The 24,419-nt window shown below is 34.5% G+C and overlaps 1 protein-coding gene across 3 annotated transcripts in view; it reads right to left on the bottom strand.

The window, feature by feature from the left end:
- The window catches only part of LOC110459912 (tumor protein p53-inducible protein 11-like), a 249,399-nt gene that overhangs the window by 107,725 nt on the left and 117,255 nt on the right, over positions 1-24,419 (bottom strand). The window contains exon 1 of one of the 3 annotated variants that reach the window (XM_021512413.1): positions 22,842-23,822. The exons of 1 other annotated variant lie outside the window; for it this stretch is intronic. In XM_021512413.1, the coding sequence (XP_021368088.1) occupies positions 22,842-23,077 (236 nt within the window). In that variant the 5' untranslated portion in view covers positions 23,078-23,822. Of the gene's footprint in view, positions 1-22,841; positions 23,824-24,419 lie in introns of those variants that run through there. One more of the 3 variants, XM_021512414.1, reaches the window with a different exon arrangement.

The following is a 24,419-nucleotide window of genomic DNA, read 5'->3' on the forward strand; positions in this document are numbered from 1 at the left end:
TAAGAGTAGCAGAAAATAATTTCAAGTTTGATGTAAAATTGCTCGTATTTGTATATGCTGTGCTGATCAAAGAACAAGTAAATAATAAATAGATAAATAAATAAATAAATACAAAAAATAAAAAAAAATAAAAAAATATATATATATATAAATAAAGGGATAATTTGTGCGTGACTGGTACTTGCATGTTGGGTGCTTCGAGGGACTTGAAGTGCTGACACAACAGAATTTATGCATGTGACAGTTGTCTGGATGTGGGTTCCAGTTTTTATAGAATGTGAGAGAGATAAGGAATCACTGAACTTGAAATTTAATGATGACAAATTGGCCAATCACAAAATAATTTTTCTTCAATTGTTGTCGGCAATCTTCTTCAATCTTTATTGACATTTCAATGAATATTTTGTATGTGAAAATAGATTTCCAAATATTTAGAAAAAAGTATTCATATCAATTTCTTTTAACTAAAATAACCTTTAATTTTAATAATATGACAATGATTAAAACCAATAGAAACATAATAATTTAATAGATCTAATCACATCCCCCCCTCCAACATACAACATTTTTGAGAATGTTTAACTCATGCACCTCTGAAGACACATTTGAACTCTTCCAATTCAAAGGTTGGAATAGTTCATTATAAAAGTTCAGGGGTGAATGGCTTAAAAATATGTATTTCATTTTTCATAAAAGTCAATACTGAATGCAGTTGATATAATATGTGCAATTTATTTCAGCAGAAAATCCTTTAAGAGTGCCACCTGTCATTGCATGACCCTGGTGTACTTATATTTATGAACAGCAATATATTATAATTTTCACTTGACACGTTTTATAAGCCGACACACTAATGAGTAGATAGACCATATTTTGTCCTAATGACTCAATTAGAAATGATTGTTCTACCACTAGTTTACCACTGATAAGCCCAGGGAACTTGTCCTTGACAATGCACTGGCTCTGGTATAACTATAAACATCTTAGCTGACATTATTTACATTACTTTTATTTCCCCATAGAAAAAGCATTGCTTTACTAAAGGAAAAATCTAACTTAAGGTGTTGAAGGAAAGTTTTTGAAATAGGGACCAGTTGGTATTTTCCTCCTAATTTGATTCTATAAATGTATTTATTATAGTCACGGTATACCGTAACATATGTAGTGCATGTAGTACAGGTGTACTAGTGTCTGGATATGAGGCCAAGGTGACACAGGTAGCCGCGTGAGGCGGGACGGGTAACGTGTAACTGCACGAGTAACAGGTGCGACACGGTATTTTAGAGTATTAAAGGTAGTTTGAGGGTAACATAGTCATTCGAGTCTTGACGGTTCATCAACTCACTTCAAGAAATTATATTTTCTTTTGTTAAATCATAGAATTATGAAATTTCCCCGTTTTCCTTGAGACAGGCATGGACTTCAGGGATGATGCCGGGAAGGGAATTCCTAGAGTCGGCCAGGATCCGGATTCAGGAGGAATGGAGAAGGGAAGAAAGATCGGGCACGTGCCCTTGTATTTCATGTACATTGTTACTGTAATAAAATGATTGACCATCGAAGGCCACTCCCATACATAGGTGTTGAGTTTTATATGATAAATGCTTTATGTTCGGTTGAACGTAGTGAATTAGAATCATAAGTACACTGAGGGAAGGGACAAGACCATCTCTAGAATATGTCTTAATGAGGTATGTTGCGTTTCTATGACAAACAAAACAGTTCCATTCTAAAAACAACCTTTTTTTAAAAAAAATTATATTAAAAGGACTTGGTTGATATTAATGACTTGATACAATTTACACAGGAGTACATGTAACATGTACTGATGACAGGTACACAACAGTACATGTATTGATGACAGGTACACAAAAGTACATGTACTGATGACAGGTACACAAGAACACATGTATTGATGACAGGTACACAAGAATACATGTTTTGATGACAGGAACACTGGAATACATGTATTGATGACAGGGACACAAAAGTACATGTACTGATGACAGGTACACAAAAGTACATGTATTGATGACAGGTACACAAAAGTACATGTACTGCTGACAGGTACACAAAAGTACATGTACTGCTGACAGGTACACAAAAGTACATGTACTGCTGACAGGTACACAAAAGTACATGTATTGATGACCGGTACACAAAAGTACATGTATTGATGACAGGTACACAAAAGAACATGTACTGATGACAGGTACACAATAGTACATGTATTGATGACAGGTACACAAGAATTCATGTTTTGATGACAGGAACACTGGAGTACATGTTTTGATGACAGGAACACTGGAATACATGTATTGATGACAGGAACACTGGAATATATGTACTGATGACAGGTACCCAAGAATACATTGATGTCACATTTAACAGGTAAATAAGAATACTAGCTTGTATTGATAATGTTTAGATAATTCAACATAATCAGTCATTGTTAAATAAAAAATGCTTGAGGGGAGATAACATATTCACAACTTTTAAGGAGACCTTAACAAGGTAAGTAAACATGTGCTTATCACAAGATACAACATGTATCATATAGGTATTTCGACAAATATAACCAAAATGTTTGTTGCAGAAATAGACTGACAATGCTATATAATAAGAGAAAGCAATGAGAAATAACAAGCTACGCATGCAGCAGCACCAATATCCTCAAAGCTCGGCACCTACTTCATTAATTAAAGCAGACTGTGTCTTCATCATACGGATGACGGAAATACACGCGGCTAATAAGAACAGGTCAGTCAAAATGCTTCCGGACACGAGATCCTCGAAGGATTGCAGAAATACATGAATTTCGCATAACCTTTGAACCTTCTATGAAAGAGGGAGGAAATTGATGTTAGATCTGATCATCCGGTTAATTTGCTAAAATGCTATGAATCCAAGAAAAACACTCATCACCTAGGCAACTGTCTGCACTATATGGGAATATCTCCTGATTCATCACACATTCTCATATTAAGGCAACACTTTCACAACTAATTATATATCAATGGTTATTGAAGGAGAACGGAGCGACTGTTTGTGTGTTCATCATTAATTGGCCAAAGGGGAAAAACGTTTTTGTTTGGAACTGTCATATTAAAATGTTTTCTTGTAAAAAGTAGTGGTGTAATGATATGCTTTGAGTATATCACAATAAACTGTCACAGGAAACATGATGATTTTCTGAAAATGGTGTCTAATTTCAAAACCCTGTCAAAGTAAATCATAACACATATGGACCATATAGATAAATTTACCATATTGACTATGAAAGTTCAATTTCACTTGTAACTGCATGCCTGTATATAATTATCAGCATATCTGTTGGACTGTGCAAGATTTTTCAAAATTAAAAACCAAACATATACATCAAAATAAGCTTTTAAAAACTGCTGTGATACAGCAATATTTCATTTTCATATTGAGTTGCAATAAAAAAGATTTCTGTGTATTTTGATAAACTGGTTTTCCGATATATTGTGATAGCCCTATATGTCAGTGGTACTCACACATCAATCGAGATCATGTTTACAGTTAAAAGTGTATCACAAGAAGATTCATATTACATGTTCTCGATTTCAGGAACACACTTATTGAAAAAACACCTGAACAAAGGTTATAATTGGTACTTCAGTAAAAGGCCACCAAAAAAAGGAAAGAAAAATTATTAGAAAAAATCAGAAGATTTAACATCATCAAAATTTTAATGAAGGAAACAGTATGTCTCAGAGAGCCAATAGGTAGTTTGAAATGTATATTGCTGACTTTACTCTTTTTTTAAAGGGAACATTGAAAGTAATTCGAAAATTCAGTTATAATAGAGTTAGGACCAATTGGAAACCTGGATGGTTCTGTCTCGGTGTGTTTACAATAGCAGAGGAAATGTGATCATATATAAAATTTGTTTTAAAAGCTGATATTTCATTGCAGTGTTCACTTAATACTGAAAGCATTGTCTGTGCCTTTATCAGGATTGCATCCATTCTAAATGGATTACAGCTGACAATGGAGGAGATCACAAACCTCGAGTGCGGAAGATGCATCGTGTCATCATCTGATATTTGCCTGCGTATTTCTACAAAGACTACTCAGAGGAAATAACAGAAACCGTGTATTGAGGATCAAATTTCAATCCAAATAACATTTTTTCTGAACAGTTAGATCATTTATTCCCATTCACGTAGCTCGCAGACATTCCGAAATTTGTCAAAAACACCGAAATTAATGAATTTTCTGGTCCAATGTTTCAACCATGACACCCAAGGGACACAACTCTGATTTTTTTTCATCACTTTGGTTACGTGACTTGTCTACATTTTTCTTCCTGGTTTTTTCTAGAATCTTAAAAGCACACTAATCTTTGCGTAGGTCAGACTCATTCAAAGACAGGAAAGTTATAAGGGTATTTTGCTGAGGACAAAAGATCAAAATCATTTTGTCTGATAAATGTTGCCTCAAACGAAATCTATCTAAAATGAAGATAGAAGAGATTTTTTTATATAAGATTATACCAAGAACAGTTCTATCTCAACGCTGGCATTTATCAAGTTGCCGTTGGTTACTGGAAAAAAATGACTTCCTCACCAGACACTGTATAATCACCAATTTGAATCATTTGCCACGCGTACGGTAACGATGTAATTACAAAGTCATTTTAGTCAGTTAAACAAGACACTAATTTCGTAAAAGCAAAACCTGAAATAGCAAGGCGTCTTTCCTGCTAGCCATCACTATAAATGACAAATAGTTAATTTGTGCAGAAAGTGAATATCTCTATGGCAAAACATCATCTTTGAAACATGAACAATTTATTGCATTTACATTCGCAATCTATCAAGATGTCTACTGCTTATGCAATTTTGGATTTCCTTCTATACTGTGAAATCACTAATATCCGTGGGTTTTTTAATTTCGTTGATTTCAAGGGTAAATTCTTATCCACAAATTCATAGGTCCACGAAGTAATTATAAGTTTGATATAAAGCAATTCTCTGTTTGATGGATATACAAAATGGTGTTTTTTTTCAGGAAACCACAAAATTTAGGCCCCACAAAAATATCTGATATTGCACAGTATTTTGTTATATTTAAGAAGCTTTTACTTTAAGCCTTATTGTGAGCTTAAAATTGGAAGAAAACAAATGACCCCCAAAAAACGGGACAATATTTCTACCTTACGTGATCTGCGGGGGTTACCATAATGGCGGTCATGTCATATCATGTGATCTTGAAGACAATCAGATGGTATGTCATCGAACCACGATGTCTGTCTGCTACAAAAGTGCAGGGTTTTCAGTAGTCTGCGAGACACACATACAATCTTTACGAGTCAATTATGAGGAGAATTAGGGCAGGACATGGAACCAACTTTATATGCCTATATAGATTAGGAAATGACAGTTTTTTTCTCTTGTGACCATCATTTATCAAACAAGGAACGGATACAGGACAAAGCATCACAATGGACTCCATGCAGTACCGCTCAGATGGATGTATGTCAGATGGAGTTTGTTTACGACAAATCACACGCAGACAGCTAGATCATGTATGCATTATACCACTAGGACATTAATCCACTGTTTTAGAGAGGTTCAACTGATGTCTAGCCTAGATTAACATCAGTAAAGATCGATGAACATGCTTGTTGATTTATGGTCATTTTTGTTCAAATCTTTTTCTATTATCTGGGTCAAATGTAGATTTTTCAATTTTCTGAAAATGGGCTTTCACTGATAAAATATTGCTGTCAGAAAACCTAAATGTTTTTAAAATCTAAGGTCGCTGACACCAATTACAACATTATTTAATGAGGTCAAGGTTATTGAAAAAGATTCAAGGTCACATATATCCCCACACACCATTATATTATGTCATAAGTTTCTGATTTAAAAGCAAATGTTAAGTGATCATACACTTTTGTAAGTCAATATATTGCATTATATATCTCAGACACGAGAAGGAAACAAACGCAATATGTTCTTCCCCAGGTAAACGAGAGCCTAATGTTTTCAGCCTTGGAAACAACTCTAGATGAAGAAAGAATTTTAGTACCAGAATGCTTTCAGCCAACATCCTGCTCACACGATTAAAATTGTCAAAAAGTCAATTCCATCTGAGTGGCTTACTTTTGGCATTAGTTAAGAAGATTGGTTTTGTTCTCCGATATCTATGAATAGAATAAAAAGGTTTAAGCAATATATGACTCTCTCAGACATTTACTTCAAGATATTCTGTATACCCAGACATTTTCGTCCAATCCTACTTTTGCCCTTAGGCCATGCAATCAACTTTCACCCCGTGTTAATTGCGCACTTCACATTTAATGACTATTTTTATTATGCTGTTTACTTCAATACTCTATTATGATAAACTCACCCTCTGTAATGAGGATGAAAAAGTGCTAAAACTAAACTGCAGAGAAAAAAATTCCAGTGTACAGTATAATCAATGGTCTTAGTGTTTTTAAGTGGACGCAGTTTTGACTCCAGTTTGACATTTACCATCGTGATTCTGATATTATTCAAAGTCTACAACATATATCGTCATGACTGATTGCATGATGCCAATTCATTTCATCCTAAGATCATCTTTAATCAAACAGCAGTTATTTAATTATTTTCATTTTGAGACCACTTTGTTGAAGATGATAAGTTTGGAAGCCACCACTCACAGCTAAGTAAGTGTCCATGTTTGCGTACCTCTATAATTCTCAAATGTGCCATTATTTATTTAACCAGGTCCGAATTAAACTGTTCATGAAGGCTAAATTTAATTGTTTCTTTATGACGTAGAACTCTTTTTGATTGGAGATGGATGATACAGTAATAGAGGTAGCATGTAGCCTTAAGGTAATTGGATTGTGTCACCATTTCTCAGTAGAATTTATTCAAATTTTGTTGGTATATTGCTTTGAAGTAAAGAACATTTTCTGCCATAAAAAATATAGGTTGTCAGAATTTTAACAATTTTAAATGAAAATTTATGTATAAAAGGAGTGAATTTGAAAAAAAAAATGAAACACATTTTTTTGCAAAATAATGTCAATAAAAATGATACTAACACAGATTAGTATTGCATTAATGTATATCAATTTCATAAATGCTGAAATTGTGTAAAATTAATTATCTATAAACGATAAAAAATTGACATTTTATAATAATATGTGTATATGGTTTTATTATAAAATGTCAATTTTTTATCGTAATTTTTATATATTAGCAAAATGAATTTTTAGCTTTCGATTCTATAATGGATTGCGGGCTAAAAACCTGCATAGATACAAACAGTTATCAAGAGATAGGTATCACGTCAGTGAAGGCCTTTAAACTGTTTTAACGCTGATCAAAAATCCATCATCTAATTAGCAGTTAACACTGCTGAACAAAACATACATGATGAAAACACTTGTGTTGATATCACACACTGCTAAAAGCTAAACTCATTCACCCCTGAAACTTCACAACCATTGATTTGGAGGAGTTCAAATGTGTCTTCAGGGGTGAAATTAACAGGCCTGCAGTAAAAGTTTTCAAATGTTCTATTTTTTATCTCTATTAAACTTTGTTATATTGTGATGTAAAATTTAACATGGTTTGAAGCATAGGAAATAGATCTGTGCTGATTGAATTGAGTGTATATACTTAGGTTAGTCGGTGCAGAGTGAATGGTTACTGAAGCATCGTATACGTAAGTTACGTCAGAAACATGTTATCAGTTATAGTGAATCACTCAAAAAACATTAAACTGATTACAATGGGACAGCCACCAGGGGTACATATCCCCTTACCAAAACCTGCGCAACATCCGCTGTTTATACACAGATGATTTTCATTAGGAAGGGACTGTTCCAAATTTTCAACTTAAAAGGGATGATGTGTCTCGATCCATGCAACCCCCTTGAGTGATACCCTATTTTAGTCAGTAAATTTTAAAGAAGTCAGTATACTCCATTAAAGTCAGTATATAAATATAAACTTGATCTATTTAACGACAATTGTGAAACAAGTCATATCAACTGATGTTAGTGCTTGAGGGGTCTTAATGTGGGAGGAAACTGGAGTACCTGGAGAAAACCCACATGGTCGGGCAGGTGACCCCATACCTTTTCACGTCCGATCAGAGAATCGAACCTTAGTGAAAGGCAAGTGCGCTATCAACTGCACCACCTGACCACTCTGACACAAATTTAAAGCCAGTATATAAGTTTGGGAGTCTGTCTAATTTGTCACATCGGACCAAGGAGTCGTCTCCCAAATTTCATCAAAATATATGGATAGGATATTATAGTATAGGCGACTTCTCCCCACCCCCTGAGGGAAGGCAACTTCCCTCACACCGACAGAACAACGACTTCCGTCAGTGAGATGAAACCTGTAAGGGCGGATTCATGTAGGCGCAAAACCCTTCAACCAACCAACCAACCAATCTAACCTATTTGTATTTTGTGAAGAACACAATACTCTATGGATGTATGCCAGTGTGTTATTCTATGGAAGGCAGATTCACAGTGCCCTGTAATCGACAAAGCAGATTTGTAAAGACTTGTCGGACACCTGCTAGCTGCAGTAGGACCAGGAGTCTCCAATACGGCCGAGATTGAAGCATCACAATAGTGTTTTTATTGGAACATGACCTCCAGAAATGTAATATGTCATTGACAGATGCTGACATGATGGGTACACAGCTGGTGCTCCAAGTTCTTTCTCCTAAGTGTTATTCAAACTGACAGCAGGGCTTACTCAATCAACAAAACTATACCACTGGTTTTTATCAAAATACTTAAAATAAATATCTACATTTCAATATTAGATGAGAATTCATTTGAACATAACATCTGAGGTGTAAGGTTATTCTATAGCTACCGAAACTGTCATACAAGAAATGATATCGTGGCGATCCTGCAATTATTTTGCAATCTAGACATCAAAGGCATGCCCTATTTACAGGGATCGTCTTTGTTTAATTAAAGCATACACATTGAACATGTTCATTTATTTATCAATTCAAATCTGCAGAATTATCATGTTGTGAAAGTATTGCATAACAAAATAAATGGAAATATAATACCAGTATTAATTAAACGATGCATTTTCCTGATGAAGAGCTCAGGAAAAAATGATCATTTCCAGATCTTTAATTGATAACTGAATTACATTTCTGATTTTTTATATTTTTTTTTTAGTTTTGCTTTGTTTGTTTCTAATGTGTATCATGAAGGATGACAATGAGACAACTAATGTGTATCCTGCAGAATGACTGTGAGGTGACTAATGTGTATCCTGCTAAATGACTGTGAGGTGACTAATGTGTACCCTGCTAAATGACTATAAGGTGACTAATGTGTATCCTGCTGAATGACTATAAGGTGACTATAAGGTGACTAATTATATAATGTTGGTCCCCCCGCCATGCAAAGTTAAAAAGATTTATTCTTCCAATTTGATATTATAGGTAGGCAAAGATAAACCAAACACATCTGATGTTATCATCAGAACACTTTGGATCATTTTTATTTCCTCTTTCTTAATCGTTGAGTCTGATCTCCCTCGCATCTTTGGCGTGTTTTTTTTATGTTATGAGGTTTTGACGCCACAAACAAATAAATCCTTTAGCCCTGCATAACGACATCAACATTTTCAGGCAAAGTATCAGACTAAAGGAATCTGACTTTTATGTATATCCTCGACTATCAATCAAGGTACGTCAATTTGATGTAGAAGATAAATAAACTTGGAGTGATGGTAATAAGAAGGTAGTTCCATTTGCAATAACTGATTGTGGAAAGACAACTGACTCATAATATAATCCATCGTAAAAAGTCTGAAGATGTTAAACATTAATGTGGGCAAATCATATTTGATATGTTTTATGAGCTAGCCTTTTGTAGTTCATCAATATTATCAGGGAATGCTTAAAAATTATGAGAACAACATTAAAAATTGCAAATGTTATTTACAAGACGCATGCAATTTCACAGCTTTTCTATTGTATATACAGGCCTTGAAAAGTTATATTTCTCTTAAATGCTGTTAAATTCATACAAAAACAATTACAGATTGTAAATCTTTTATAAATCAATTTCATTAATACTACCGAAAAGAAAGCATAACAAATATCTTGGCCAGTAGATAGTGAATGAACACCTTGTTTTGATAATCAAGAGGTCCAATGATTAAATCCCTATATTGGCAGAAATGTTTTTATAAATAAAGAAATATTTAAAAAAAAATTAAATAATTTCTTATGTATATTACTTTTTGCTACAGTAGATGGGCAAGACTACCTTTAAAAAATGCTGAACTAATTGGAACTCTTCTTTTTTGGAGGTACAAATATGCGCCAAAAGCTGATTGAAACTGATCTCTACCTTAATTCAGAAAGTTTGATCTGTCGAACAAATGTTACAACAGCATGCACAGTTACCGGTACACGTTAAATTGCATATTATTTGAAAAGCTTTACTTTCAGGAGAAAGATTTTTTTTAAAATGTGATTGATGATAAAACTCCATCATTATTTGTTGCCAATTATCACAGCTGACAAAATCTCAATTTTTCTTCCTTTTCTTGAACTTTTTTCTAACACTGATCCATCGATCATCCTCTGTTCCAGCTCGGTTTTACAAAAAAAACCAAAAAAAAACAACATCTCCCTGGATCCATTATATATTTACTCTTTGTAACCCAGTACCACCCACATCTTTTGAGATTTGGTAAATATCGATTTCTTTTACTTTCTTTCGCAATTAAACACAATTTTATGGGACAAACATTTTGGAATTGGGATTTACATCTGAAATTAACTTGTTAGTCTGAACAGGTCCCTGAAACATAATTTTCTTTGTACAGTTGAACTACGTAATAAGGGACCGGTTGGCCTGTTGTTTAATGTAACATTTATGGGTATAAATCCTTCAAATGTTTATGCAGGCCTTGCAAGGCTTTGTTAAGGCTCGCCGGAGAGCAGCATAAGATTACTAGGTCTGACCTTATTTAATAAACGAACAAAACTGGTCCAACCAGTCTATCCATTGGGATGACAATAAACGAAAGAAGCTTGTGGTATGAAAGCTGCTTCATTTCTGTGCATAGTGGATCAATGCTAGTCTGAATACCTGGGTCATAACAATACAGCAAAAATGGTCAGATATTGTCATAGAAAAAATTCCAAAAAATTCTCAAATTTTTAGGTATGAATTTCTCGCAGATGTTCGAAAATTTTGACAAATTTATTAAGTGGAACAATGTCTGCATTTCGGGCACATTTTAATATTGGTCTTGAGTCTGTCTTAAAATTGACACATTCAACAAAAGAATTAAGGCAACTGGCAACCAAAGATATGCATTTTTCTACCACAATATATAAACACGCATACTGTCAGATAAATATGAGTTATATACCACACGTGGTATATGACCTTCAAGAGTTTTGATTGGTCGAGAATATGAACTTTGACCGGGACGACTTTTTCCACCCGCTTTTTGCCACATGCTGTTTTGTTTACGTCGTCTGCTATCAACATCCGACAAATGTTGGTGACTACTTTCAGGCAAAATTGCTACAGACGCTCGATATTGTTTTGACGTCACACCGTCGCGTGTTCAGGTCGTGAAACCAAAACAAGATCTGTAAGTGTCGGAAAATATTTTGTTCTCCCAACGTCCCGTTATCGCTATTTGGATGGCCTGACTATGGCTGAACTTTCACTATAAACGTCAACCATAGAACCGTCACGAAGAAACGTAGGCCTATGGTTTTGGACATTGACAGCGACGAGTTCGTCTTCGTCACTTGGCGGGAGGCAGACTTCGTACGAGTTACACGCATATAGTCCGTACGTGGTTAATTTATATAAATTAATGCAATACTGCTACTCTCAATAATTAAAGTCGTTCATCTATTGTACTTTTTCATGAAGTTGTTGCCGAAACATTTATTTTGACAATTATTAAATTTGTAAAAAAAGAAGTTGTTTTTGAATATTAATGAGTGACTTTTTACATATGGGTCATATCACTGCGCCAGCCTTGTCAACAAACACATGTGTGTATGTTATTTCCGACTGATCATGAGATTGTGGTAGAAACAGATCACACAACTCGTGGTTGTTGAGTATGGTATGTATTTCACTCTCGTTAGTTAATTTTCATAAGTTACATAAAGACACTCGCTAAAGCTCGTGTCTTTTGTAACTTTTGAAAATTAATTAACTCAAGTGAAATAAATACCATATTCAACAAACACTCGTGTAACCTCTATCTGTACCATTTCTATATTGTTTGTTTGTGGTTAAACATCCTCGCGGCAGCCAGGGTCATATTAGGACAGGCCATCAATATCCATATACAAGTTTTGTATTTTGTACCTTTTTTCAACGGTGGCTTGTGCATTGTGACTTTGAGAAAGTTACACACAAAAAGAATGATTTGGGAAGATAGAGTGATTTTTAAATTAGTTTTGGAAAAATATGGCAGAAATTTATTTAGGAGAAGGGGCCTCATAATGGCCTGAAATTCATCAGAAAGAAATCATGGCGATTTCATATAACATTAAAAAAATGGAAAAAAATGTCACATAAACTGTAAGAATAATTTTTCTTTCTTTTTTTCATTTTTATTTTATAACATTCATTGATCTTTAATCATAATATTAGAAATTCTAAAACAGTCAATCTTTAATGTTCTAAGCCCTGGCAGACATTGAAACAACACAAAATTTAAAGTAAGAAATAACAACTAGGATATAAATCATTCACAAGGACATTACTCCGTACCAAGAAATTTTGCCAATTCTTTACATTTATACACAGAATTTCCAGTCATATTTCCATATTTAAAATCATAAAATATTTAATCCCGCAGCAATTGTGAAACTAACCATTTTTACCAATTTTATTACATTTATACATGAACAGCAAGAAAAGTCTGCTGTTCAGATCAATAAAACGTAATTCATTTTTTTCATTGTTGACTAATGGTATTTTCTTGCACGATCTTTCCAAAGATGACTATTTAATGACGTCTGTACTTTATTTTTGTATTCCATTTTCAGAATGATCTATTTTCTTATTTTCAATGTAATACACTATAATGTCCATCACCACAGAACCTTATAACAGCATTTCCTGAGCAACACGCTTGTCATGAAGGAGATTTGCTTGCCTTCACACAAAATCTCTAAAACTACACATTTTCATATCCAGAAAGATACTAGTTCACAGAATGCATCTCCATAGCAACATATTTTTCAAAACTAGAATACATCATGTTCAAACATCTTGCATACATAGATTTAACGTATTGTTATTACTGAATTGTATCTTATTCACTAGGAAGCAAAACCAATAGAGTGCAGTATTTTAACGAATATCCTGAAATCTCGAAAATAAGTCTGATTTGAGAATATATAAGGCCAGCTTTTCAAATAAGCCTGATAATACAGTCATATTTATGTCGATAGTAAGCCACTTCAAATAATAAGCCAGCCTTGAAAACATATCTTGGATTCATTGCAGTCAATTTTCTTTCAAAATAAGCTGAATAACTACATGTACATTTATGTGTCAAATTGGCACATGGCTTGTAAATCATTCAGGAATAAACTATCAAGCTGGAAAAAGAGCACTAGCAAGGTTCACAAGGTTCACACTATTGAATGTAAAGAAAATACAAACATTCATCAAAGTGATAAACTAATTTGGTAAAAATATCACCCTAAGCCTAATCTGCAGTAGGCCTAGAGTACAGTTGCCTATACTGAGCATAGTAAAGTGTTGATACTTCGAGTGCGAGGAGATCCGTTTACATCCGGCTAGAGCGGAGCAAATGGTCATAAAAAGATGTTGTTGTTTATACCACCTACTGGTAGCATGATAAATTCATTATCATGAGAAGAAGTTGAGAACGACTTGCGAGGTAATTGAGAAGAACTAGAGAACAGACTTTCCCATTTCCTAGCATTTGGGAACATATTTTCTGAAGAAGAACATCTGCTTGCGTCAAACAGCACGTTTCACTTTCAGAAAACCTTTCATCCCATTAATGGATAAAACAAAAATATCTTTTCTGAAATATGCAGTAGTGTTTGTGATTTTCTGAACGCCTGGAAATCCAGCAATATCGGACGAGTGTGTGCACTTCATGGCACTCACTCAAACAACTATCAACAAGGTCCACAAACAGCCGAATGTGCATGGAGACATACAAAATCAGACACTTAGGATTTCAGCTAGCCTTTGTTTGATACATTATACCACAATATACTGGCATGCTGATGCCACCCCTACTGTTTACACATGATGCATCTTCAGAATAACACAATGCCATAACCAGCATGAGACCATAATTTACACAAATATCTCCAAGCAACACGCTTTCATAATCAAACTGAGACTACGTATCTCATATGGTCTGGACCGTGCATTGGGAACATGCATTCTACAGAAACTGGTGTCATGTATACAATGTGTAAGAGGAGAGGAAAACAGCATGACCATAATGGAATTTGAACCCAGGACCCTCGATCCAAACTCCAGACGGATGCTCTACCAATTGAGCCAATCGTCCCAATCAAGTCTGGTACAAATGTACCTTCTGTAAAAAAAACTTTGGATACATTTTGGTATTGAATATATATATATTCAGATTAGCAGTGCTAACTGAGGAATTGAGTTGTCGGAACTGAAATTTCTCTCCTGTCTCATTTGATGGTACATGTATTCATTTTCAATATTTTGGGCATGCCTGCAAAAATATTATACCTGAACCTTTTTCTTTACAAACAGCATCCCTATATAATCCCATACATTCAACATAATCTTAAAACTTTGCAAATAAAGATGCACAAAGCAAACAAAATCAATTAAGGTTGCGACTAATTGAGTTGATTTATCTAACAGCAATTAGTTTGTTCCTAATTTTGTTGACATTTTATTAAGACTTTCAATCACTTTAATATAACGGACACATAACTGGAAATGGTCACAGAATTGGAAAAATTATCACTAGAAGAATAAAAAATAAAAATAGAGAAGAATGGGGAACTTGTTGGAACTAGTTGAAGATCTATGGCAGAAGTTTGTACAAGTCCTTTGAGAGATAAACGCAATAAACACATCAGTTTTCTGTCATCAATCAATATTCACTGTCATGCAATACAATAATTCAAGATTCCACATCAGAATCAGAGACACTGAAAAACTTTCAGCAGCTTTTGAATTTATTTTTTCTTAATAAATCTTTTTTTCCTGATCATGATTGATGTTCGGAATTTGTTTTTCTTTTTTCTTTCCATCTTCGTTTTTTTAAAAGCACTAAGTAATTTGCACCTCTTGTTTATGATCAGAAGACAGAGCCGTAGCCAGGCCGAGCCTATCATTACAAGCCTGGATGGTCCAGCCACTGGATCACTGGGGCTGGCGAACATACGGAATCGGGTCAATGATGCAGTGCAGTTTTGCATATAATGGAATTGTGGCTTTCTATATAGGGCAAGAGGACAGAAGTACCCAATGAATCTGCTGCTAAACACCGAACTATACAGATAAAATCAACAGATCTTTTGTGGAACCAAAGGCTTTGAGCTGCAGCAAACAAATTATGCAATTTACACTATATGCATACCATAGTTATATCAGAGAATGGATGTAGAATGCTATTTGCAAGTTAAAGTAGAGCACTGCATATGCAAAATTAAGATATATTCTGCCAATGATAAATTGATAATATTCAACACATCGTCATGACTTTCTTGTCCTTGTCCTTATGAATGTTTGCTACCATACACATAACAATATACCTGTGATTTATGTAAAGAGCTACCTCCCTTCAGATAAGCCTTACAAATTATTTCTATGACTTGTATTTGAATTGTCTCCCTTAAAGTTGTGTACTAGCCTATACATTATTCCTGTGGTTTGTGTTAGAGTTATTTCCCTAAATGGTGTATACTAGCTTATACATCATTCCTGTGGTTTGTGTTAGAGTTATTTCCCTTAATTGTGTATACTAGCTTATACATCATTCCTGTGGTTTGTGTTAGAGTTATTTCCCTTAATTGTGTATACTAGCTTATTCATTATTCCTGTGGTTTGTGTTAGAGTTATCTCCCTTAATGGTGTATACTAGCTTATACATTATTCCTATGGTTTGTGTTAGAGTTATCTCCCTTAATGATTCCTGTCCCACTGCACTGCCTTTTTTTTCCTATATAGAATAACCTCCCCTTCACTTCCGTTTGAATATAACTGTAGCAAATTTGGGCACGCACACTTCCGACGTCCAGGTAGCTGAATCGGTTTCAGCGATGGTATAACAATCTTAGTCTAGGGTTGGAATCCAAGTCTGGCTCTCCAGGATATTTTACAGTAAGAACATGTTTGTTGATTATATTTTGTTTATTTCATCTCCATTATGTTTTCTCAAAAATGATTTGTTTAAGCTATATATAGTCTTGTTGGAAAAATAAAGGTTGAATGCATTGTTTCATTTTTTGACAGTGGTAAAAGGATCCTTAAGGTTATATGCTACATCACACATAATTATTATACTGTCATTTGTATAAGAATTTTCCCCATAAGGTTGTATCCTACTTCACAAATTTTACTTGTGATATATGTTTGAGTTATCTCCCTTCAGACTGTTTCCTATCATACACAATAAAGTATAGCTCTGTGATTTGCCTTAAAGGTATCTCCCTTTTTTAATCAGTATTATCAAACACTTACTAATGACTCCAGTGTTTACAATGCATTAATTCATATGGCCTTTTTTATATTGTCATCAATTATAATCAACCAAACAAAATGATCAAGTGATAAAAGAAAATTAGTAATTTGTATAGCAAGTTTCTAATTTAATGTGACATTCATATGGAAAAGTATAACTTAACAGTTTGTGATGTCACCCCCCCCCCCCCCCCCCCCCCCCCCCACCCTAGTGTGACATTCTCTATAATGAGGTGTACGTGTACGTGTGCTGTAATAAACACAGCTACAGTCAATCAATGAAAGTCGAAATAAACAAATTATGAAAAAAAAACTTATTTTAAAATAAGTTTCCAATTTAGTGTGGCATTCATATGGAAAGCATTATATGACAGTTTGTGATGTCAAACCCCCCTAATATGACATTCTCTATAATGAGGTGTACGTGTGCTATGATAAACACAGCTACAGTCAATCAATGAAAGTCTAAATAAACAATTTAAGAAAATTTACTTATTTTAAAATAAGTTTCCAATTAAGTGTGACATTCATATGGAAAGCAATATATGATTTTTTTATGTAGTGTCAAATCACGGACACATCAACACAGTGACTAGCTAGTTTAAGCCTTTATCTAATATAGATCGTGTCGAAAACGTCATTTATCATGGTGGTATCCCGTAAATGTATACCAAATATATCAAATAGCTTTCGTTTCCAAGGTGATGACATTCACGGTAAAATCCACTTAAGGTTATGTGCTACCTTACTGTAATGTGTGTTTTTATCTCCTTCTCAAGAGAGCTTCACTAAAAATAGGTAGGGTAAATGTAAATCGTTATTTTGTTAGATCGAGAGATTTTGAATTTTGAAATGAAAACAATATAAGGATAACGAAAATATTGTCAGAGTAATCAGTTAAATTTAATATGGATAATTAATTAAAAAAATTGAAGTTATACTCAGGTCTACTGTATTTTAAAACCCCAAACTGAACAAGAGATCCCAGAGGGATCTTGGCGCCCTCCTTTGTACCATATCTTCATTAGTTCTTTGTCAGTTTGATCTTTTCTCTTCTTTCCTCTAATCTGTTTGATCTAGTCATGTTAACAGTAAATGCACCTTGAGGTAACTTTTGATCTGAACTTAATACTGATGTGTATGAAAGTCAACCTTCAAAGTGAGTTTGTCATTTCACATATTAACTAGTACAGTACTTAATGTGAAAGAAATAGAATCGATCATTGCAATATGAGAAAGATCTGTTTAGTTCTTCTTTTAATCCATTTTGTTGTTATGATCAGTCTCAAATTATAACATGCACAACGCAGGATCGAGGGGAACCTACATTTCAACTTTGAGAAAGATCCCTCCCATACTTCCCGAGAAATAGCGATAACAAATTTTCACTATCAAAATCCAAGATGGCTGCCTGTCGGCCATGTTGTTTATCCAATCAGTCTCAAAAGTTGCCCTACACAGCTTAGGACCAAGGGGAACCTACATATAAAATTTAAGAAAGATCCCTCCCTTTCTTCTTGAGAAATAGCGATAACAAACTTTAACTAACAAAATCAAAGATGGCTGCCTGTCGGCCATGTTGTTTATTCGATCAGTCTCAATAGCTGCCCTGCACAGCTAAGGACCAAGGGAAACCTACATATAAAATTTGAGAAAGATTTCTCTTGTCCTTCTTGAGAAATACTGATAACAAACTTTCACTATCAAAATCAAAGATGGCTGCCTGTCGGCCATGTTGTTTATCCGATCAGTCTCAATAGTTGCCCTGCACAGATCAGGACCATGGGGAACCTACATATAAAATTTGAGAAAGACCCCTTTGGCACTTCTTGAGAAATACCGATAACTAGAATTGTTTAAGGACGAACTATGGACCACGGACGCATGGGGATTTGAATAGCCCACCATCAGATGATGGTGGGCTAAAAATGTATTTCTGCCCCTTTGAAACCAAATATATTCACCAAAGTTTAACCTTAGGCTACCTTATTCCAAAATTTACATTTCCTTTCAATTTAAGCCTATAAATAAACACAACCTTGAAACTGACTCCCCTCCAAAGGTTAAACTGTTCATAAATTCATTTTCCAAATAAAAAAAATAAAAAAAATTGCTCTGATAAATACATTTTCAATTCCTATTATGGTGTATACATGTATATTGTAATAGCATCATCTTGCCATAAATTGTTGGCCTTTCCACTATAACAATTGATCTTGTCAATTCTCCGCTCGATATAGCTGACTGGCTCATTAGCTAGCTATTCTTAACAAAGTTGATGGCACAGATGATACATGTCAAATTGTAAATTAGATGGCAATGCACAAATTGATTAATAGTTCTGAAGCATATTGTAATCAGAATGTTTTACGAATTCCAGGATTTCTAATAATTATGACAATTCTGAGAGAGTATTGTGTATGGAATCATACAGTATGTTTTGTGTTTTCATCCATGAATCAACTCCTCTCACGACACGATCACAAGCCAAAAGCAACTAGCAAGTGCAGTGCCATGTTAATGATTAATCCGATGATTTTTCATATTTTTATTTCCATTTGATGGACTTTTTTTATATTTGAAAAATCGATTTTAATACTTGTTTTTTGCAAAATGTGTTTTACGATAGGCAATGCATGAGAGATCGTCATGTTCGCTACTCAACAATGTCCGTATTGATTTCAGAACTGGTACTTGACAACCCTAGCAAATCATAACAGGCATGACTTGTATAACAAATCATAGCAGGCCAAACTGTACTGGTTTTAGACTTTGATCCGGGCAGTGAGCCGTTAACACACATAAACACAATTTGTGTTGTGACAGAACAATGCAATACGTCAGATAGAGAGGCAGACACAGAATCTTTTGAATTCCACACGAAGGTCCTACCAACTTTGTTCAAACGCTCAGGCCTCTGAAAGATTTAATTTCTATCAAATCCATTCCAGCTAGGGCCTCCAAACTCTGGATCACTTTCACTATTGTACAGTGTATGCTCTACAAATGTTGCATACTGTTGTGAATATAAACAGAAATACAACTGTGACATTACGGTGAAAATGAAACTGGCAATATTTTAGACCCTCAAAAATTTTCTCGAGGAATATTTATCAACTGAACCATATCACGGTTCAAATTCATGAAACCATGCACGATCATGCTCAAACTCAGGTTCTGTGCTCAATCCCACTTCTGCATTCCTACGATACATTAATTAAGAAAACCACATTTTGTCAATGATATGGAATACATCTGGAGAAATTTAAAGCCAAACGCTGGTTTTTTAATGTTAAATCTTCAGTTTTTTGATGGTGACATCTAATTTAAGGAAGTTATATGAAAGTTGGCTTGAGCACAGCTAATCATGCTTGAGCACGAGAATGATTTCATGAATACAGGCCCTGGTATTACGGTGATTTGCCCAGTCCACATCCGCTACACTACTGCCTACTGTTTCAAATCAAGACTTGACCCAAAAAGAAACAACTGCATTTAGAACCTAGATTTAGATATCTCTTAATGCCAAGCACTCACAACACTTAAAATTGTAACAATGGTTGGTCTCACAGACACAGGTTTGCAATTAAACAGGGGAAAAAATGGAGTTTTATTTTCTAAATAGATACTTTATCAACTAACAGTCCACATCTCCTGGTTAAGACGCAATTGTCTTTCACAGATTAATTCCCAGCATGGTAATAACTGCACAGCTGTGCTATGCTGCCATATTGAGTTTGAAGTCAAGACATTTTTTGTTCCTGCTAATTTATTTGTTGTTTAAAGTCAGTTGTATAGGTCCAAAATTATTTCTTCTTTCTTAATTTTGCAAACATTATTAAAAAAGATTTCTTTTTGTCTTCCCTTTCCTCAAGATCCCCAATTTTGTTTTTAATGTTTTGTCATTTATTCAACTATCAAGCTGTCTTTCCCAGGCAGCAATTGACCAGGTAACAAAACACCTTTCACCTATACACAATTGTGCTTATACATGTCACGCAGGGGTTCTGTAATACAGGTAATACATAGGAATAACCATCATTATCTACTTTATATATATATCTAGGACCCATCTTCCTCATAGACATTCATTATAAAAGCGTATTGATCTATGGTTTCATACAGCATGTTTAATTTCAAATGAAAACAAAACTATTTTTATATTAAATTTTCAATGGTCAACTGAACCCAGTATAAAGGGTGAATGAACATCGTTATGCTTCATTTGTTACAACAATACTAAGACTTGACCACTGACCTTAAATAACCTTCAAACACCAAGATGAACCAGGAATGACCTTCGTAACTCAGTCGCAATATTTAAAGCCAGCAGCACAACTCCAAAACAACCGGTCGCCATGATTGTATGGAACATTACCTGCGTCACTTAATTTCAAGTCTAAAGATATGTATACGAGGTTAAGTAAAATATCAACTGATAGCACTTTTTTAAAAACATTCTGATAAAAAAAACTTTCATGGGGATATACCCGTAACAAATATGTTCCTATATATGATAATGATTAAACAGGATTGCAGACTTATTGAATCGCATGTGGTAGCACATAATTAATTTATCTATTTGCAAACTTTTTCACACGTATATAACTTAAAATTCTGAACAGAATGCAGCTCAATAGTTAAATTTATATAATTCCTATAGATTAGGCAGGAATTCATTCTTTCATAAGATTATTTCCTCGCATTTGATGGTACTCGTTTGTGCAGCTAGGTAGACACGAACAATCAAAGTAAAGTCCCATCAAGATTAGGAAGGATATCAGTTTTTATTAAAAATACCAATTTGTACAAATGGTTAGACATTGAATGAAATGTTAAAGAACTTTATTTTCAATGATACAAAAAACATTGTAAGGATGTTCAATCAGTCAGCAGAGCTAAACAACATTCAGGGTGTTGGTCCCGATGCTGCGTAGTCTATCGTAACTGTGTTATTCTACAATATTGGCGTGAAGTAAAACAGTTACTGTAGAGATGTGATCAGGACAAAAATCAATGCCGATATAAAATTACTGATACACAGTCAAGAAACATGTAGAATTTTGTCATCACTGCATACAGCTTCTTAAAAATTCTCTTTGAAATCCTTTCTGTTAGCTAATTTCTGTAAATTAGCAGAAATGATTTCATATAAGTATACCCTTATTTATAACATCATTAAACCATATTAAACTATAATCAAGTTAACCAGAAGCCCAGCCATGGCTGCCCTCAGAGGAGACAGGTATCATTACTTCACGACAAGTCAAAACTAAAGACCATTTCATGAGCATAATGAAGTCTGGAATACTTTTAATTAACTTATGAATGACAGTAAACAACAGAATTGTACCACAGTTTAAAAAAAAAAAAGGGGTAAGAAATTGGTAGTTTTCCCCCTTTCCACACACTCCTGATGAAAACAAACCAGTGACTACCAACTGCGGCTGCCCTAGACAGTGCTCATGATGTTTGAACTTAACACATGAATTCCATATCACTACCTAGTCTAGTAAATTATCCCATAAAACATATATCTGAATTACATCAAACTGATATATAGAGCAATGGAAAAATATAGTCATCATTGCTCTTTAAATCAAAAGTGTCAATTATGCAGTGGCTAAATTGCAATTTATCAGCTTTTGTTAATATACTGTCAAAACGTCTAATTTTTGTGTTTTTATTTTATTTTCACTGATTTCATGGGTAAACGTCATCCATGAATTCAAAGGTCAACGAAGTAATACATGTTTGATATAAAGACTTTTGAATGGGTACTAGTAATTCACGAATTCATGTAACCACAAAATGGTGTTTCGTCGGGAAACCACCAAATGTGGGGCCCACCAAAATATCTCATTCACAGTATATGATTTTTTTTTGCTCCAGTTTCTGTAATGAACTCAAATTATCATGACACTGACCCTTAGTACACAACACACCATATACAGTATAGTAATACAGTAATTATATGTGAAGGAAGACATTTACACTGGGCAAATGACCTGTGAAAAGGGTTAATATTTTACCTGGGAAAAAAAGTCCCATTATAAAGTAGTAATTAACTCACAATAAAAAATGTTATGATTACAAAAATTTTACTTACTTTTCTAATTTGTGCAGATGCGGCATCCTACGAGTGGGTGGTGGCAGTGTGATGCTACCCCCTGCCCCTGAGGGCTCCTCCCCCAGGCATTTTAACTTGGCCACATGGGGCTGAGAAACTGTAGGGGATGAGCTACCATTTCCATTCCCACCAATGATGGAAGGCTTACTGGTATCCATGGTAACCTTCCCTAAGATCTTTTCAGCTTTTGATTCATTTATCTTGTTGTTCTCCATATTAAATTGTGGTTGTACACTTCAATGAAATTAAGACTCCCGAGCACTAAACAATATGAATGTATTATCCAAGTGAAAACTTTCTTGAAATATTACCGATTCAATTTTGTTCAGTTAAACTGCAAAAACTTTGTTAGTCACAGTTCCAAAAACACTTCTTTTTCACAGTTATAACTCCGAAGATCTAGAAATCAATTGTTGTTTATACTTTAATCCGAGATCCTAAAACAACCGGTTTTTTTCACACTTAACTCCAGGAGATGGACCTTAAGATTTCTACAAATTTTCCACATTAATTTCCAATGAAATCAAAATCCAGTAAATTTCACCGTACAAAACCTTCCACATCAAATTCAATCACACACAGATGTGAGCTATAGAATTTTATCAATGGAAAGCCAATATATATGTGACTGCTCCCTAAATTCTTCCCCAAGCAATTAGTTCACTTAATATGTAGTGTATTGCAATACTGTATTTCCTCATATAGATACAAGTATTTCAGGAAACCTGATATGCGGACTCTGTGAAGGAACCGGGAGAGAAATACCAGTGAAACCTCTAGGACACCTTTCTCAGTGACGAGCCACCTGAGTCAGGCTTTCCAATACTGTGGTTGGAGGACATCCCCTGACTGCGTACGGTTGGCCTTGTTCCTATGGGAGAGCCAGTATGCCATATACCCTGCAGTGATTCAATGGCACAAGGACAATCTACTACAATCTGTTGACTTGGATAAACACTGTGACACAACCTTATAGGCTAATGAAGCCTCGCGACTGCTCGCTTGATGGAGTTCTACTATATTTTGTTGCCTGTGTGATATCTCCACTTAGTAATATAGGTATGGTTAAACGTATATAGCAGCCAGTCTCCAAATGCATTACCTCCGTGTGCCAGGCCCTGTACATACACTCCGATAAAGCTGGGAGATTGTCCTGATTTGTGTGACAATTAGCGCTGAGACAACTTTCAATTACCATGTACAATTAATCAAGAAAAGTCAATTAAATTTGATGGAAACGACTACCTGATTTCTGATGTAATCGTTGATTTCCCATTCTTATAAGTCACATTGTATAATTATGTTACGACAAAATTTTATTTTCAAGCAATTAAGGAGTTTCAAAATATCTAATACAGTAAATCTTTTGTCCCAAGTGGTTTTGCATATGAGTTATGCTATCTGTGATAAGCCCATGCCCATAAATAAGCCCACCCCTAGTTTTAAATGAGACTTTACAGAATTGTGATCTTTGTAAAGACATTCTTGCATTATGGTGTTCAAATGAAAATATTAAAACCGTGTTAATCGTCTGATAGAAGTCCTTATAAGGAAGGG

Source organism: Mizuhopecten yessoensis, unplaced genomic scaffold (assembly GCF_002113885.1).
Source record: "Mizuhopecten yessoensis strain PY_sf001 unplaced genomic scaffold, ASM211388v2 scaffold10275, whole genome shotgun sequence".
Lineage (NCBI taxonomy): Eukaryota > Metazoa > Mollusca > Bivalvia > Pectinida > Pectinidae > Mizuhopecten > Mizuhopecten yessoensis.